The sequence below is a fragment of the Melanaphis sacchari genome, unplaced genomic scaffold (assembly GCF_002803265.2).
Source record: "Melanaphis sacchari strain LSU unplaced genomic scaffold, SCAv2.0 Contig2_pilon_pilon, whole genome shotgun sequence".
NCBI lineage: Eukaryota > Metazoa > Arthropoda > Insecta > Hemiptera > Aphididae > Melanaphis > Melanaphis sacchari.
In genome coordinates, this window is record NW_020271173.1 from 1,444,904 (window position 1) to 1,466,104 (window position 21,201).

The 21,201-nt window shown below is 23.7% G+C and overlaps 2 protein-coding genes across 3 annotated transcripts in view; one reads left to right on the forward strand and one right to left on the reverse strand.

Moving 5' to 3' along the window:
* Positions 1–21,201, reverse strand: part of LOC112595864 (2,3-bisphosphoglycerate-dependent phosphoglycerate mutase-like) — a 38,106-nt gene that overhangs the window by 16,674 nt on the left and 231 nt on the right. The window contains exon 1 of one of the 2 annotated variants that reach the window (XM_025341251.1): positions 673–806. The exons of the other annotated variant lie outside the window; for it this stretch is intronic. The gene's annotated coding sequence lies outside the window, so the exon portion shown is untranslated. Of the gene's footprint in view, positions 1–672; positions 807–21,201 lie in introns of those variants that run through there. 2 annotated transcript variants of the gene reach the window in all.
* On the forward strand, positions 6,006–14,644 carry LOC112595865. Its single transcript, XM_025341253.1, has 3 exons — positions 6,006–6,328; positions 9,935–10,379; positions 14,292–14,644. Exons 2-3 carry the CDS (start codon positions 9,981–9,983, stop codon positions 14,442–14,444), a joined length of 552 nt encoding a protein of 183 aa, XP_025197038.1. The 5' UTR covers positions 6,006–6,328; positions 9,935–9,980; the 3' UTR covers positions 14,445–14,644.

Below are 21,201 nucleotides of genomic sequence, written 5' to 3' on the forward strand. Positions count from 1 at the left end.
TATTTGGATATCTAATCAAATAAATCACATTAAAAATAATTAATATAGAAGTATCATAAGATTTCGGTATTCTATCAGATAAAATTTTATCTAACAATAAGTTCATAAATACATGTTATATGACTATATGAGAAAATACGCGCTACAACTAATTAGACATAAATTCGCTACTATATTATGAACATAGCACTTTTAATAATCAAATAATAAATAGGTTATTTCCAGATTTGAAAATGTAAGCCTATCTTTTTACTAATCAAATGAAAAATATTAAGATCCAATAGGAAAAATTCAAGATTTCTTAGCCTGACGGCTCTATTCGAGTTTAATTAAAATATATACCTTTGAAAATATGAACTATACATATTTTACAATAAGTGCAAAAATTAAGTTACTAATGACTAGTTTTCAAAGATACATTTTTAGTTTAAATTTGATTAAAAAATAAATGTAAATATGTAATAATACATTATTATTAATAAATTAGTTATAAATTATTAAAATTATTTTCAATCACCACCCTAAATTTACAATTTAAAAGTTAAAGTAGTGTCACCACAAGATTCTAAAACGTGACCATGTTTTATTTCTTCTACGACTTAATTGCTATTTTTATATAAAACTAAACGGTTGCAAGCATTTTATATTTTTAATAAAAAAAAATTATTTTACCTTAAGAAAAGGATGATGGACCACGCTTATTCTTGACACAACTTTTCTGTATATCTGTTAATTTTAGACTTAATGATTTTTACCTTATACGTCAGTAAAAAATTACCATACAAACATATTTTAGTTTAGCAAAGAATTTTCTTACAAGTAGCTAAACAAAATATTAACATATGTGACATATTTTTCTTGTGAACTAAGTATATATATACGTGATATGATTGCCTCTCCCTTCCAAATAAAAATCCTGTCCACTTCTCGTTATCATAATTTTTTATCACGTGCAATTTACTTAAATACTATTCTACCTGGCTACCTATTAAGGGGCCAATATTGGCAAAAAATATGTTAATATTTAAATACAATATTTTAACTTTTTAATTAATAATCGATAACATTGCCTACCCTTATTTTCAAGTTTATCTATTTTATATTTTAAATATAAAAATAAACAAAATTAAAAGTATTATAATACTGGGTATATTAAATATATATTGTTTTTATTTTATTCATGATCAACATAATTTACCATAGGTATAAATAAAATATTAAAATTATTTTAATTTTAATGAGCTGCAACTTTCAAAATATAATAATAATAATATAATTTAATAAAAATATTTAACTATTGATGGCTTTATAATATATATATATATATAAATATTACATTATTCTATAAAATCATCTTTTTCATTTTTAAAAACGCCAGTCTAATAATACTTAAACTGTGTCTATATTTTTCTAATTAAAATATTATAGAAAAGTAAATTTTAAAATATATTATAGCTCACTGCTTAGTTTAAATAAATTTAAAATTACAGACTATAATAATATAATTATATGTATTCAGCATGTAATATAATAATTAGTACCTACTACAAATTATACAAGTATAACAACTAATTAGTTAAATACATATAAAAAAAAAAAAAAAATATTGAATATTATAATATACCTACATATTTTTCATATTATTATATTATTTAATATTCAACAATATGTACCTCAGTCTATGGCAGAATATTTATTTTTATTATTAAATAGCTCATCTGTACACTAGATGTATAGATGTTGATTAAAATTGAATTAGTATTCATTAAATAATATATACCTACGAGTTATCACGATATTATCATAAAAAATATAAATCCATACCTTATGTCCTTTTTATTATTTATTATAAATGTATTTATTTAAACATCTTGTATATGTATGTTATTTCTATATTTTAATCTCAGTAAATAGTACTACCTATAGCCATTGACGTGCTAAAGAGGATGCAGGTTAAGGATTATGCTCCTCCATTCTATTATAATTTTTTTAGCCAACATATTAATTAAAGTTTTTATTATAAGTATTAGTTATTACTAGAGCACGTATTTTTATGCACTAAAAAGTATCGAAATATACTGTATAATATGTAGTGAAAACCATGAAAATATGTAAGGAAATTTTTTTTTTGTTTATTAAAATTCACAAATTAAATAACTTTTAGTAATTAATTACTTGAATATTCAATAAAAAATGTTCGCTTTAATACATTTTGAAGTTTAAAAAATATGGAAAAATATACAATAATAACCATTAAAATATGGATAATATTTAAATATTAACCTATGCAGAAATATGCAAAAAAAAAATTTCACCATTAGATTCAAATAAAATGATTATAGTTCGTGAAGATTACTAACAAAAATTCAAAAAAAATGAAAAGGGAAAAAAATATGCAATTGCTTAGAAATCTGTGCTCTGGTTATTACATAGTATTTAGTGTCTACCTACCTATACTCGTATTTATTATGTTATGTGTTACTATATAAACATTTAATCTTAATTTTACAAGACACATAAAAAACCGTATCGAGTATGGTAGGTTAACCTATTAATAAACTTGGGGTTAGTCGCTTATCAATCGCTAAAAGCTGCCTTAACACTTATATATCATATATATATACTTATTCATCTATATAGTATAAAGTTATAAGCACAGACTATGATATACTTATAACTTATAACTTATATCTTAGTTCATTGTTATAAACTGCTATATTAACAATTTAACCCATATAAAGTCGCGCTATTTGTATCTTTGGATCTGCTCCCACAATTCGCTTAAGTATATAAATACGTATAACATCCCTCCCCATTGAAAATTCCTAGGTACACAGTTGACTGTAGTATTCAGAATATATTGACTTTGTACAAAATAAACAAAATACACTACTATCCATACTCGAAAGTTTGATTACTTACTATGAGGGTTATGTACGTAAATATTAAAATATATATGTGACAGCATCAAATCTCGTCTACATCCTGCAATCGCGTATCATTCTTATTTACAGCATATAACATGTAAGTCTTCTCTCAAAAAAATTGTTTTCCAATAAACTAAATTTAATACAGTACAGTCAGATATTGAGTCATATTTTAATATCTATAGTACTCAAAAAGTTCAAAATTGGCTTATAACTGTACAAAATATTGCATTAATTATAAGTATATATTTAAAATAGATACTTATGACGAAAAATATGAGTAATAAATATTGCAATATGCATAATATAGAGACTTAAAGTATCTACATTTAGTCTTTATTATATTTCAATAACTTTTTTTATTAATGTTCATTGTACTTAAAATAAAATGTAAACTGTTAAATATTAAAAATATTATAAAAATCAAATATAATTTTTTTCTTTAACAAAATTATAAAAATATATGCAATTTAATGTTTATACATAACAATTGTATGTGATTAATGAAAGAAAATATATACATCGTAACACCAAGTTTATAATTATTTGCACCACAACCGATTTTTTATTATAATTTCTTTGGTTTATTAATACTTAGTAAACATGTTATATTTGATATTAATTTTGAAGGTTACCATCAAATATCATATTTATGCAGTAAGTATTCAATGTTATATAATTAATTATTGAAATATTATATTATATTATTGCTGAATGCTCAGTATTCTTATGATAATTTATTAATTTTGATAAAATTTAATAAATCTATAAATCAAAGAATGTAGCAAATTGATTAATTTTTATTCATAATGTATAAATCTTTTAATTCTTCAGTTATTTCAAAAATTTTCATTGATAAGCTTAAAATAAAAAAAAAACCACATAATTATATTATATAATATATTTTATAGCCTATGATTCGGAATGAAATCTATTGAGGAAAACGTGCAGTGGAATGTAAAATTTTTTTAACATACTTTCACATGTTTGTATAGGATAAATATATTAATATACTTCTTTAACTAGGTCAAAATTTAGAAAATAATATACTCATAAGATGATATTGCAATGCGATCTTTAGGTGTAATTTTTATCTGATGAAAACAAGTAGTAAATTTTTAGTTATGGTTTACCAAATTTTCTTTCAATATCATACAAATATAATACTATAAAATTAATCATTAATTTAAACATATTTGCCTACCTATCTTCAATTTGTTAAACTTAGATTAAATATTTGTAGAAAAAATGTATTATATAACAATTATTAGCTCCTTTGTTTTGCACACAATCTAAATTTTATAGTGTTACAATAAAATAAACTTCATACACTAACAAAATTCATTAACCATTCTAATAAATTAAACAAACATATTTAAACATAAAACTCATCCATAATTTAGAAACATTAAATTCAGTTTTTCCAAACCAATAATCAACATGAATGTAGCTGTAATGAATGTTAAAAATCGTACAATGCATAAATTTAATAAAAATGCATGTACTAAAGTAAAATTATACAGTATGCCTACTTAAAGATATTAAAGTCTCTAAAAATCTTGTAAAGGATTTTTAACTACTTCAGAATTTAAAAGAACATAAATCACTATGCTTTAACTCAGATTTTGACAGTAATTTAAGAAAATTATTGTATTACTCTTAATTAGTTAAAATTTAAACTAGTATTTAATAAGATCTACTATTTCATTAAAAGTAACAACAATTAAAACAGGAAATGTTTTAATCTTAAATTAAAAGTAATGCGTAGGTACATTACTTAAGAGGTCAAGAAGATTGTATCAGTAAAATAAACACGACAAAACCAAATAACCGATAAATGAATAAAAAATTTAATTAGGTATCACAATCTTTCATTTTGATAAATGTCAGACGAAAATACGGAATGTTTAACTATGTACTACATTTATATCTAAATGGAAATATAATTAAAGTGATAAACTTGTATGAATATAATTACAATACGTACACAGTTTAAATAAAAAATTACTTCTACAAGACAAAAATTTTTTACGAAACTTATCTTGTCACAGTTTTAAAAAGTTTTTCTCCAAAACATCAACATAAGAATACTTAAAAGTTATAAATATATTACTTGTTCGATATATTAATTTATCCCTATTAATTTAAATATTTTTAAAATAAATATTTAAAATTCAATATCATACTAAAATGGATTCTGAAACTAATTACATTTTTTTGTACAATATATAGATTTTGGGTAAATGTGTTTTAAAAATATGGTTGTATATTAAAATCATTTCTATAATTGCAACAGCTATACCAAATAATCTTTACATAAACAAAATGTAATTAATCAGTTAGACAATTTTGTATTTTATACACTATATAATATATGATATTATGATATTGGTATCATGATTAAAATATGACGAATATCTAGTATTTATAAAAGTATAATTAAATAATAATAATACAAAATATTAAACAAGATAACTTCATCTCATTAAAAGTTACAACATTATAAATTAAAACAAAATTGCTAGTTACCTAGGCACATTGTATTATTATAATATAAATATATAAAAATGATATGAAAAAAATTTGATGGAATCTATGAAAGTATTGTGTGATAAATGATAAATATTGTAAAAAAATATTTTATTCTGAACTGCAGTAAACAATTATGTATTTGCGTAGGAGGAGGAAATTGAATTACGAGTATGAGAATTGGTATCCCCTTAAGTTAAGTTTATATAACATAGTTTTACATCTCAATAATTATAATATAGTTAATAATATTTTTATCTTTGTTAGGTGCCATTAAATAAAATTCCATCTCCCCTCCTTGAAAAATACAAATTGTTTTATCAATGCATACAAATTATTTTTCATATTATACAAATCTAGTAATTGATTTAATATACTTTTCACGTGAAAATAGATGTGATTGATGCCTATCATCATGAAAATTATGTGAGCAAAATCGCTGAAAATCTAAATGCGGTTAAGAAATCAATAGAGGCTACACTGCATATGCAATTCGTCAGCATCGGGGGAAAAAAAAACAATAAACACTATTATAGTGGCTCACAATATACTACATAGAAACAGCTAAGGTTGTACGCTAAAATATTAAATTGTCGGCTTTAGTGACTCATGGACGTTTCTGTGCGCAGTGTATGTTATATATTCTTCTAGCAGACATCAGGATGTTATATGCCGAGATCAGTTAATTTCATTAAAAGTGCTCATAACAATAAAATTATAGTGACAAAAACCGAACCGTAATTGTGCACATTGTATAGTATCAATGAATTCGTTTTAAATTATAAATTTCAATAATATACTTAATAATTTATTAAAATAACATGATAAACACACAACCAAATGTTTTTCTACATCTACCTATAGTTTGAATAGTAAGTATCTATTTATGATTATCAGTTATCATGCTTATATTATTATGTTTCAATTTTTTTTTCTGTGGACATCTTGCCTTTTTATTTATTATTTATTCGAATATCAATTTTAATGTACTCTACGTTAATTAAAGAATTGTAAAAAAAGATATTGTTTCAATTAATCAACAGCGTCGGCTTCATTATTATAATACAATGATTCACGATACTGTCGATACTATCAACTATCAAGTCAATAATATGGTGACGAGTAGTAAAACAGTTAATCAGAAATTATTTTATTTTATTATTTTTGTACTTAAACTTTTGTATTGTCGTATAAGACTGATTAATCTCTTTCAATACTTAAAATTAGATTTTTTTACTAAAAAATGTATAACAAGTTCAAAATAATAAGATTGATTAACCATTATTTGTTGATTAAAACTTATTTGAGATTTTTCAAATTTATGTGACTAAATTATATGCTTAATAATAATTCAAAATTACTAAAACCATTTATTTAAGTATATTAATTTAATATTCTAACTATGAATATACTTTCTTTACGTTAAATTGATAACTTTTTGATTTATTAATTGTTCGTTACTATTATGGTATACAATAGTTGAGTTACACAGATATATCCACATAATTCATATTTTCGTCACTTGATACGTATTTAAACAAAAAAAATTAATTAAAATTATATTATTATTTCCACTTTAAATATTAAAATTAAATGTATTAAATATTAATAGGTATTCTTAATTTTATTAATTGTAATAAATTACACAAGTCAATAAATATTTGTTGTTTACCATTAAATTTAATTATACCATCATATAAGTCATAACTATTAAAAACATTAACATTTTTTTACAGTATCAGCAATATGTGATTGGAAACGTTGAATTCCGTAATTATATTTTTATACAAATATAAATAATTTAATAATATATTTACACCATCATAATTGATTTAAAACCATATAAAGCACTATTCGTTTTAAAGTCATATCAATAATTTGTCAAAGAGAATTTGTATTCAATTTATAATTAAATAATCAAAAAACATAATATGTATTACACTATTACCATTGGAAATTAATTATTTAAAAATAAATTACGTATAATAACTATAAATATGTTTGGAGTTTGCTCATAACATAAAAATATGAATTCGATTAAAAAGTTATATTCATAACTTTTTGACAAATTACCAACATACCAACAAGTAATAAAATCTAGAAATCAAATGATTTAATTGTAAAATGTTGAGTTATTGTATTTTACGTTAGCATTTGTTGTTATATTTTGTAACATTTATACAAACATGTATGTTATATGATAAATCATAAATGATAATATAGTAAATAATGCATTATGTCGGCGTTAGTATATTAGTGTCATAACTCATGGTATAATATGTCACTGTGGCTTTATTATATTGAATTACAGTATGGTATAAAATATAAACTCACAAGATACATGACGAGATCCATTCGACCACCAGATGAATTTATATTTAAGTATTCTGTTAGGACAAGTTGTAACGTGAAGGTGTTAGTCCACGAGGTCATCATCTAAAATAAGTCATGATGGTAATGTCAATGAAAGTTTGAGGTTTATTATAATATCATTGCGATTTATTTTTATTTTTATTAGTATTAGTAGATACCTATTGTTTATTATTTTGTTGTTGTTCCTCGGGAATCGTGACTGCGCAATGCGCGTCCGCGCAGTATAAAAAAGTCAAGGACATGATCGTATATTTTGCTAACAAACCACACACGTGATTCGGATTTCAAAGCCATTCGCTGGTGAGGCGATTACAATCTAGAATAATATTATTATATTATAATGTCAATCATGACTTCCACGGTCGTTTTACAGACTAGTATTGTACTGATAAGAAAGCATCGAACAAGAAGGCAGGAAACCATGTAAAGCTATAATATGAATAGGAACGTTCGTTCAATTGAAAACTAATGACAACCATCATGCTCGATTAGTAATCACTATATTGTTAAAGTGCTAAAAAATAGCTTTTTACTAAACAAACTTGAAGAGGGACTGTATTTCTTGATGTGTTTATGGGAAAAGGACCTCCATAGAATACCACCTTACAAATAAAAATTAATTATGTATACCAAATTTGTTTCAAAAAGTCATTGTTGAAAAAAGGCTATTTATTGACTACTATACACTGATGAAATATATTTGATTGCTATTTCAAAAGAGGTTAATAAAAATACATTTTTTTTTTTTTGTATAACACTGTAAAGTATCAAAGTAGGCATTAAAATAATTATTCAAACATTGATGCAGTTTATGTCCTCCGATAGAAGTTTTTTTCGAGTACTAATATAAATTATATTTTGATAATTTAATACCAAAATTGGTCAGATACTTGTGTAATATACGATTATTAGTTATTTTTTAAATCCTTCAAAAAAAAAATAGATATTACTTTAAATTATAATAATTGAAATATTCAAAAACAAGACTTTCACCTCCAAATAATAATCGTTTGATTTCATTAGATAGCAAATATAATATTAATAAATATTGTCAAACTTTGAAAAGTATTAAAATAATATTAATCTATTAATACTTAATTTAATTAATTATACGATTTTAATTATTTCGATATTACCTATTGTGTTTTATTAGAATCTACTCGTTAACGAGAATTGAAAATTATTTATAAATGCTTTAAAAGTCCATACCTAATTTTCTTAAGACCTAATAATATAAATTTTTTTTTATTTATTTTTTTTATATTTTTAGATAAATATACATACTTTACTAGACACGTGTCAAAATTAATAATCAATAGGTACAAATTTGACGTGCTAACTGTTAAGTTTAATGATATGAACTCCCAGCAAAATAATTAATATACATTATACACTTACATTAAAGTTTATAAAAATACGTCTTAAACTACTTAAATATACAATATTTGTAATCTAATAGTTTATATACTGTACATAGTATATGATTCAATTAAAGTACTTAAGTTTACAAAAAAATTCGAAATTCAAATGATATAATATATATTATATCATTTAAATTTCGAATTTTAGCTTATATAAACTAATAACCTGCATAAAATGCCAGGAATAGAATTTTATAACAGAAAAAACGTATTGAATTGAATTATAAATTTATAAGTTATAGGCTTATAGCTATAACATAGCAATAAATAAGAAATTAAAATGTAATGACTAATATCTCACAACATAGGTACGTTTAAAAATAAAATATTTGAATGGATGCTATTATATGTTATAGTATTGACTTATATATATGATATTTTTTCTTTTTTATAAGAACGGTAAGTTTATTATAAATCAATAAAATATAAATAGATTCTATATCCCATTTTTTAGCCATGTACGAGTACATAATATAAAAGCCGTTTAACTTTTATAACAATAAATAAATGAAAACTTCAGAGGTATGTGAACAGTGTACCTATACGTCATAGTATAGACAATTTTTAGTGTGCTTAAGAATGAATAAAAAAATGTATTATGTATAAATACGAATAGAGGTAAATGTTTATGTACAAAAAAAAGGTGGACTGAAGACGAAACTACTGAAAAATAATAAATTTCAGAAACGATGGACTACAACGGTTGCGGAGAAACCAAAGAGCGAGCGTGATGCCGTTCAATGGCAACGCGTTGGCCAAGTACTTGGTCATGCTGTCGCAAGTGATCGCTTGGTGTACGGTCAGCGCAATGCTATTGCGAAGGGGCTTGAACCAGGTGAACGCGGCCTCGCAGCAACCGCCGTTGCCATCGTCGTACGGCAACAAATCTTACGACGGTCCGGACGCGGCATTTGACGACAGCAATGCGTCATCGACCGTGGCTACGGATTCCGACCATCATCAGCATGGGACGTCGGTGATGGCGGAAAAGTCGTTTAACGAAAACGGTGCGCCTGCCGTAGTGGCAGGCATAGTGATGATCGCGATCGCAGTGATCATGTTGATCATCAGCCCCACGATCATGGTGATGAAAATAATCGAGAAACGCAAGAAAAGGATCCTGGACACGGTGAGCATAACGCGTCAAAACGAAAACGTTGTTAAATAGGTGTTTTGGGGGTTGAGGGGGAGGAGGTATTGACCGCGTTAATTTTCCGATTTGTTATTATTATTATTATGATGACAATTATATTATATGTATTTTCTTGTAAATAGCTTCTATAACATGTGTTATGGATATCGTCATACAATTTAACATGACTTAAACTTAATAGAAAAAAAAAAATGATGCAGTAATTCACAACCCTCTCATTTCAACAAGCTAAGTATCAGTACATGGTAGAGCTAAAGATTTCGAAATTACATAGATTAAAAATAAATATACACATCATTCAAAGTTCCTTGAATACGGTTTGAAACCTTTCAAATTCAAATCATATAATATTTATAAAATATTTATTTTAAGAATCTTACACGAGTGAACGAATAGTTACAAAAATTGAACTTTTTAAATTAAAATTATTTTTTAGCTAAAAAATATGTGCGTATTCATATTTTCTTTTTATCAATATATTTATAACTTTCTTAATTAAAAATACTGAAAACCAATAATTTATTTATTTTTTTAGCCGGCAATGTGCTCAATAAAAATGAATTTAAATATAGTCAATAACATACAATTTTTGAATTAAGTTCCTTTATGACTAAGACATACCTACTTATTAAATAGATACTTAATGCATTTTTGAATAAAAATTAACAAAAGTTGAATCCAACTGTATACAATATAATTATAATTCATAAGAACATGGGTTCTAGGTTGTTTTTTACATATTATTTTATTAAATTATATAAATATAAATATTAAACATATGAACAGTTGTATTTGAAAATAAATCAATATGAAATATGTTAATTAATCACATAACTCTGTTAATAGGAGAACTTTGATCATAATTGGTAAACTGAAATTATGCATAAAAAGTATTTAATTGACAAGTATTATGATTAGGAACTAGAAAGCTAAAGTTTGTAAGCAATTCTGGATAATAAATTGGTCCATTAAGTAGTTTAAAAATAAGACAGAGATCTAACCTATTCCTCTGTATATCCGTATTTTATATTTAAAAGAGATAACAGTGGTTGATAAAAAGTTGGTTTTTGTTGGCATTGAATGTCACAATTAAAGCATAAACATTTCAAAAACTAATTTTGTATCAATTTTATTGTTTGTATCAGACCTACTCTACCAGGTGACTTGCAAGCAATATAAGAGTTGTATTCCAAATTGACGTACATATAAGCAATAAAGTACTTTAAATGCCTGTGGATTATTAAAACTTTTACAGCTTTGATTTATAAAACCTAAAATAGATTAAGCTTTGTTCTAAATATTTAAGTAATGCTCACTAAGTAATATAGATGCATCAGATGTTATACTTAGATCTTATAGATGCAAGTAAGTTTAGCGAGTCATTTAAATAATATTAATAAAGATAAGATGGCGATTTTTTTCAAGAAAGTTAATACTTTATACTTAAAAATATTTAAAAGTAAACTGTTTTCACTGTTTTGATTGTATCATTCATAAAGGAAGTTTATGTCATTTTGAAATGACTCAACATGTTTTGGAGCCTTTATAATACGAAATAATTTTAAGTCATCCGCAATAAGTAACATAATATGTTATTTGTGAATTGGTAAATTTAATGTCATTGATAAATATGTTAAATAATATCATTATCATACGTGCAAACAATAGTTTAAGAAAATTTTATTTTAGACTTCTATAAAACACCCATAAAAATAACCAATAGTTTTTGTAGTCAAAGTCGCACAAAAATTAAGTATTATAATAAAAACGATTTTAAATTGTATTTCTACTCAAGTCTTACGCAACTGAAACCATTAAAAAATTACTACTGTAGAACTCCAATTATCCGAACGCCAATCATCCGGACGTCCAATTAACCGGACGAGATATTTTTCAAAATGAAATAATAATGTGCCAAGTCAGCTTATTTTTGGTTTTAAAATATGTCACATACTCGTATTATAATTAAGGCTTATTTTGTATAAATTAAATATATATTAATAATAAATACAATATATTCATACAATTTTATAACTTTTGATATATCATACGTCAATCATCCGGATATTTGCTTATCCGGACCACCCTTGACATTAATTAGTCCGGATAATCGGAGTTCTACTGTACCTAAATTAATAGTTTTTATATAATGTACTAGTATAATAATATTATCATTATCATTATCATCGTGAGTACATATTATTCCACTTATAATTGTATTGAAATATGTTTATAGTAATGTTTTAAGTTTTGAAGCCCGATCAATATAATATAATTCCCATGTTGTTATTATAGGAACTCGCAGCTACCATAGCCTCCCATTTAAATTAAACGTAATCAGATATTTCAAAAGCACATCTTTCTGTATTTCTTTGTCTATAATTTTCAATATTTAACAAACTCTATACTCAAATAGGTCAAATTATTATTAGAGACTAAACACATAGTGTTAGAGTTATAATCGCTTTCTTGCGCTTTATATTATATTACCATTGATTAAGTATAACTGATATTAGTATTAAATTTAATTTTTATTGTAAAGGTAGATCAGTAGATGTTGGTTTATTTTAATAAATGGAATTTTTTAATATTTGCTAGCAGTAATAATTATTGTAATCGAAACGCATTTGTCAATGCATTGTACATATATCGTTAACAGTAAAATTACAATTTCTGATCAATTAATCATGTCCCGAAACAAATAAAATACATTTGCATTTATTTACCCTAATGTATACAACTAGTTTTATTATTAAATTAATATGTTACCATATATTTTATTTCAAAAAAAAAAAAATGTTGTATAATTTCTTATGATTTACTCTAATAAAAACGTCTTGGAAATAATAATAATTTAAGATGGCTGAAACATCCAGACAAAATAAATTTCTTAAACATTATAGATTATTTTATTTTTCTCATGTTTTATAAAAAGTATCTATTGACTAAATTACTATATTTACTGAGTTTTTATTTTCAGAGAAGGTTTAGAATATTATGGAAGGATAAATATTTATAAGATTTTTTTATATTTCATAATCTAAAAATAATAATATTATAACTACCTTATATTTTTTTTTTTTTAATTTAATCTAATACTACTAAAATAACACAACAATAATACATCAACCTATCTATATGACATATATGTAATATGTCTGTTATACTTTTTTTACATGTTGTATACACAAAGTCACAATACATAAGTTTAATACACAATCTATACTATTATATTATATTGTTTATAAGTTATGAAAATAATAATTACCTGCACATCTACGGAATCAGTAATTATAAAACATTTAAAATTATAACGTTTTCATTAGTAAATTTTTTTTATTTCTGGGTCAACAGTTTTCTTAGTTTATCACTAAACTCAATCACAAAACATAACTCTGGATTAAAAATTAATTGTTGTAAAGCTTAGTATTCATACATTAAAAAATAACAATTAGCATTCATGTATAATTTTTTTTAACTATAGCTATAAGTCTATAGTCAGTTGTTACCAACTGTTGTTGATGATGTCATTGTACAAACAATAAAGACCCTATATATTATACATATATATATATATATATATATATATATATATGTATACATATTCTGAAATAATGACAATACAGTTAACAATTTCTTTTGACAAATATTCATACTTTGAACAATTCACATAAAAATATCGACAAATATACAATAAAGATAAGACAATAATGTTTCAGTCTACTTCATTATAATTTATAACAAGTCAAAGCAACAGCGTTTTGTTCAATGTAGGTACACCTACCTACCACCTTCTGGTGTGTGTTTTTGTACTGGGTGTGTGTGTGTATTGAAATTACATATTAATTAATTAATTAAATTAGCTAATAATATATTTTGTTTGTATAGGAATTGGAATCTCCGCCTAAGTACGAAGACGTGGTAGAAAGCGCCCCAAGATATTCGTCGTTATTTGTATTTAATAATGATGGTGAAATGGCGTTGGTGTCTGAAAATATACTACACACAGAAAAGGATAATATTCAAAAACAACTCGTTTGAAATTATTAATTTCATATTGTATTATCTACTTCACATTACTTACACTGCCACTACATCGATTGGCCTAAACCTATAGATAGCTATTCAAAAAATATTATTTATTTATGCTATGATTTAGTGTATAAACCTAAACTTAAATAAGTTAAAACACTTGAACGAAAAAATATTTTTTAACTGAATGAAAAAAATAAATATTTATAAAATAATAATAATTTATAGGTACTCTAGATGTATCTAAAACTGTTATATATTTTTTTTATGCGTATAATTATTATTATTATTTTTTTTTTTTATATATATAACATATATATATATATATTTCGTGTATGGTATTTGACATTTTATTACAACTTGCAATATTATTTAATTTAATCTTTTTTTTTAAAAAAAAAACCATAACAGCCCACATTTAAATTTTTTTTACAAAATTTTTGATTATAATTAAATGAGCCGATTATATCTAACTAATGATTGTTCTTTCTAATGGTGAATTAATATTTACAAACAATAATATATTACTTAGTTATGTACTTAGTAAGAGTACCTAAATTCAACTAGAAAAAATGGTCTACCATAAACTTCTTCAAAGTTGAATATATAAATATAATTCTTCTCCAAAACATCAAGAAAGATATGAAAATAATAAAAATCGGGATAGTTACTCCGCATTGTATATTACAGGTCATTTAGTTACGTCATTGTGTAGGTTACTGTACTTGATGTAATAAATTTGTTAAATTTGAATTCAATAATAAATCATTGAATATGATGAAAAATAATTTTAAGCGGCTACGACCTGTTAGCCTACATAGAACATGCCTACAAAGTAATACACAATTTTGATGCATTTCCATAATATATTACCTACTTTGTATTTTCAATATTTTTTAGTTGCTATGAGAAAAAAAAATTTAATTTCTTTCGTTTGTTATTTTTCATTCAAAATTTAAGTACAAAATTTTATTGATTGGTCTGATTTAGCTTATACTAATATCAAACCTCGGAACTTCTGTATATTTTATAATCCATATAAATTATAGAATAAATTTACTAAATCCTTCCTTGTTTAAGTAATTTTATTTTGCGATTTCCGTCTCCTGTTAGACTTTTTTTTTAGGAATAGCCTAAACGCCCTAAACAATACAAAATTCATTCAAACTATTTCACTAAAAATGATTTAAATGAATGATGACTCAAACAGATTTCACTAAACTTTTTACTTGGTGCATACTTAAATAAGTTTTGACTCATAATAAAAATTACATAAGAATTAAACAATTCTAATCTCAAACCACAATTACAATTATTCTAAATACAAATAAATTGATTTCTAGTTGAAAATATCACGATTCACAACTTATACCTAATTGTTTATTCCAGATTTAATCCCATCGCATTTTATATAGTGAAATACGACGTATTTATTTTAACATTTTAAAATACGTTGTTTATGTATATTATTTTATGGTGTAGCAAACGACCGGTTTTTTTGGATTTCTGAATAACATTATACAAAATATAGTACTACTCATTTTTGATATAAATTCCAGCTACATTTTATTCAAATAAAATACTGCGTAGTACACAAAAACGTATATTTATATGAATTGTTAATAAATTTTGAAATAAATCATCCAAATTCATGGACATAATACTTAAATGTTAAAAGTAGATGTATATATATATTAGTGGTATATAAGGTTAAATATTAAAAAAAAAATCTTCATAATTTAAAAAAAATTAAATATATGTATCCAAGTTCACATATTGTAATCATAAAATGTATTGAATAATCATAAAAACAAAGTAAAAAAAAAAGAATTCAACTGAATACTAAATGACGTTGGCCATTTCCAGTTACCTAATTTAATTAATATCTACTGATTTTTAATGTCAATCCTATAAATACGAATTGAATAAAAAAACCAGAGAATTCACATCTGATATATAGTAGGTTCTGAGAGTCAACAAACAATTTATTTCAATGTATGTATTAATTTTGAATTCAATGTTAGATAATTATAAAAAAGGATTCTTAATGAAAGCAATAAGTAGAATAGCATCTATTTCTAAAAAGTGAAAGAAATAATAAATTATAAATGTGTATTATCATTAATTTTTATTTATAAAAAAAAAAACATTAAAGAGTATCCTTTTACAACATTTTAAAAACTATGAAAATTAAAAACCATACATTCTTAACTACAAAATATTTTGCAAATGTTCGTGATTTCAACGAGATTGGTAAAAATTTAAACTTCAGTCTCTTATAAAAAATGAAATTTATAGTTATATAAAAATCATTAATTACATTTTAATGTTTTTTAGTTATGAAATCAAAAATATAATCTATATACCTAAAATAAAAATAAAATAAAAAAAAATCACAAATATTTAAAATATCTATATAAATTGCTCAATAAAATCCAAAATATTTTGTAAGCTATACTATATCCGTATAAACAGAAATTTTAAGTATCTATAAATTAATCGTTTATAAAATATAGGTATACCATAAAAAATACTTAATCGATATTATGAGAAACTAATAAAATGAACCTAAATATATCTTTAAATATACCTGTAACTTCCTACTGTTTGATGTTAGTTTTTAAAAATAATATATTATATATATGACTATAGAGTTAATATTAAAGATATATATGTATTTAGTGGTTTTTTTTTATCTATCATTACAAAAATATGATATTTATACTAAAATATGAGAGCAAAGTTGTATGTACTTATATAGCTATTAGCCATATAGGTATAGGTATATTCATTAGTTAGGTAATGAATTTAGTATTGCTTCATGTGGTATACATATGTCAATATGTCGTGCTATACAAAGAATACAGATGTGTGTGGTGTAATATTAATAACTGCTGTTACACTTCCTCTCCAAAAGTCCAATTATGTTTTTAAATATCTTGTATTTATATCCATAATAATCATAATTTATCTAGATATAATTTATAATTATAGTTGCACATTATTATGGTTATTATAACAAAACCAAATAATAGTTACTTAAAATTTATTATTTTAATTATTAGTCAACCATTCATTTAAAATCATAATATTAATGATAGTTTCGTTCTGTTGTACGAATATAAATCAAGTATCGAGACAACTTTAGTAACATCATGGTACATCGAATAAAGTATAGATTATAGTTATGATATAGCAATAAAACTATAATTTAAGGCTTAAAAATAGAACTAATACGAGCAAATTGAGATATGATTTCATGTTTAAGTAAAAAAAAATTTTGGCAATCGTTTAGTATTTGAAATTATTACCTATAAAGATGATTTTTTATCAGACTATTAGAGTATAATGTATCCTAGTTAAGTATTATTGATAAGACTTGTTACCTATCTATGAATATTATTGTTTATTATTCTGTTTCTTAAGTTTTATTTTAATTTGTTTTGTGAAACTCAATTAAAAAAAATCTTATAATTCAGATATACCAAGTATAATAGCTTATTTTTAAATAAAGTTTTTTTTTTATTAATTTTTAGTAAGTAATACTATTACAGCTCAACAATTATAATTACAACATAACTAATTTAACAAGAAAATATTAAACAAGAAAAGAAACATTAAAAACGTTTTAAAAGTAGCTGTTATCTAAGAATTATATAATAAAACCAGTCTCTAGAACAAAATTTATAATTAAATTAATGACGTATTCAAAATAGAAGTTGTGGATGGAGGAAAAATTGAGGGGAATTTAAATAAAGTTATAGAATTTTCTCATACATACCTTTAGGCTTTAAAACATGAACAGACTGTACAGGACTAAGAATACAGCAAATAGGTACCGTATTTAAATAATATTTTAAAAGCAGATTGACAACGTTAAATTTTTAATTTACTATTACCTTTCAATCATTTTGAAAACTACGATAAATTGATATACGAAATATGTTTAATGTGTCATAAAATGTTTAAAAATACATTTTGAATTTAATATATATGAATAACAATATATTTCATTTAAATTAATAATACGATTATTACTGTGGATTATATTTTACACAAATATTTAAATATAATATAGATATATTGATAAACATTAATTATAACATAGGTAGTATGTCATTATGATAACTGACGTTTATATTTTACAATATATTCAATGTTATCTTACAGAAAATTATAACCGTAAGTGTCTATACATGATTTTCATTATCATTTGAATACCTATTTGATGTGTCTACGGCGGCTATATAATCTTTGATAAGAGCTGGTAACTTAGTATTTTTAGAATTATTAGATACGTCTATTATCATGAAAAATTATAAAACATTGAATGAAATTCTTTACTTAGATAAGTAAAATGTATGTTTTTAAAATATTAATATGATAATGTTGTAATGAACGTTGCTCACTTAAATTTTCATTGCATTTTAATTGTTGTAAGTAATAAAATATGTATATACATTTATATAACATTTTTCACCTACTTATTTTTAAGATTAGTTAATTACTTTATTATATTAATACGCAAGTCTGTTTGTGTTGATTCTAGGGTACATATTTTTGTACTAACTTTGTTTGACCTCATTATCGATTAAGACCTTAAGAATCATTTAGGTACCTAATCATAGATTAGATTTTTTCCGACTAGCAAGTCCATCATTTTCAAAACAAACATTAATTTCTTAAATATATTACACCAAATACCAGTGTAATTATTACTGTACATAAATGTAAATAATGTATAATAGTTCCTTGCATTATTTTCAAACGTGCCCACAAAATACACTTAACCATTTCGAAATACAAATTTCCGACAATAATAAATTAATAACTAACGAATCACTACCATATCATTACTTAAAAATAAAATGTTAGCTTTTGTAATTTTTAACGAATTTCCAATTATTATTTATTTTTTTAGTAATATTAATTAATATTAATATGACATAAAATAATCGCATTGTTTACATTGTAAATAGCATAATCTTATTTATAAACAAAGATAGTTCATGTAAAACTTAAGTAATTTCAACCATTAAAATTACGCACTAATTTAGACTATGTTAGTTGTTATCTGCGTATATAACATAATAATAATTATACTAAGTGAAAATATTCATGTGGAATACGAATTTCGGTAATAAATAATAAAATTCATATCTTGTATTTATACATCATACAATTTCCTATGTTGATTTTGTGATCTGCCTAAGGAATTTCTGTTAAAAGAAGAAACTATATTATAAGTATTTTATAATATCGTACTGAATAGTATAACTTTATACATGACGCAATATCCAACAATGTTCTTATACGTGGCCTTAGAGAATAATAAATCTCCTGTTTAGTATTTTCATATGGTGTAGGGCAATATTTGGTTATAAAAAAATATTTTTATTATATCTACTGCGTTTTGGACAAAAAGGTAACCGTCGACAGGCATCCCCGCCGCAGGACCACGCCCACTAATTCCCTACCAAATACTTGATCAACGCTGTGTTCATACCTTTTTAACAACGGCGATGTGAACCAAATTCGTGTATCAGCGAACTTATTGCGTTCCTACGATTACAATTTCATTCTGCGTAAATGACAAAAACAAATAATACGACTTAATCATTCCCTAATTTTAAGTGTTATGGAGAATTAAAATATTTTTTTGGATTAAAGATTGGAATAGGCAATGCTGGAATTGGAATAAATTTTTTTTACTAAAAATTATGGTAGCGTAAAACCGATTAATTGAGAAAATATAGATCGGAACGGCAGTGAAATGTAAACATAAAACGTTACGTCGCTTAAATATGAATATTTCCCTTCTTGGAAAATCATCATAACAAAAATATTTAAACGCAATATTAAATACTATAGTAAGATATATTAGTATAACACTGTCCGCTATATGACGTCCGTGTTACCTACATGTACACAATATTATTAATGCTATCCCTACAAATGTCTACTTGATGCTTTGTTTAACGGAATAGATAAATGTTGATATGATTTCATTAAACATACCTAACTATACTTAGAAGATTTAAAAACAACAATTGTAAAATTTGAATTCAAAAACTTTAAATACTATTTCCATCGTAAACAACATTACGTCAGCTAAAAATAAATTGGATAATTTATCATACAATGCATTAAAATATCAATAAATAAACTCGTTATTAAAATGTTGAATCAAAAAAAATATAGAAGTAATTTTTAAACGTCCGCACAACAGTAAGCTCTATTGCCGAGGACCCGTTGCGTTTTAGTAAGACGCATAATGTGTTAAAATTAAATGTTAAGATACTTAAATAAAGTGTATAGTAAACATTATAAACAGTCCAAAATTGTATCTATACTACTAAAAAATTATCACTGATGAGTTTAAGTTTAGCGTCCTTAACAAACATAAAACTAACTGCTCCAAACTCCAACTATATAATTGATGAATATGGAACACGCATAGAACCTACATCCTTAATGTTCGTAAAAAACAATAATAAGATATTTAATTAATTAAATTTGTTTAATATACGTAAATATTGAATAATATAGCCAATATCCATTAAAAGCCTAAAATAATTAATTATAAAACCGCTAAGACAGTACTAAATTCGAATATTTTTATTTTATTTGTTTTCAAATGTTTTGTTACTATAATAACACATAATTTTTAAGTTCACAATTTATTATTTATATATTATTCACATAAAAAATATATTTGAGCTCTGGTAATTATTATTTTCTAATAACAGTTATTGTATTTTTATAA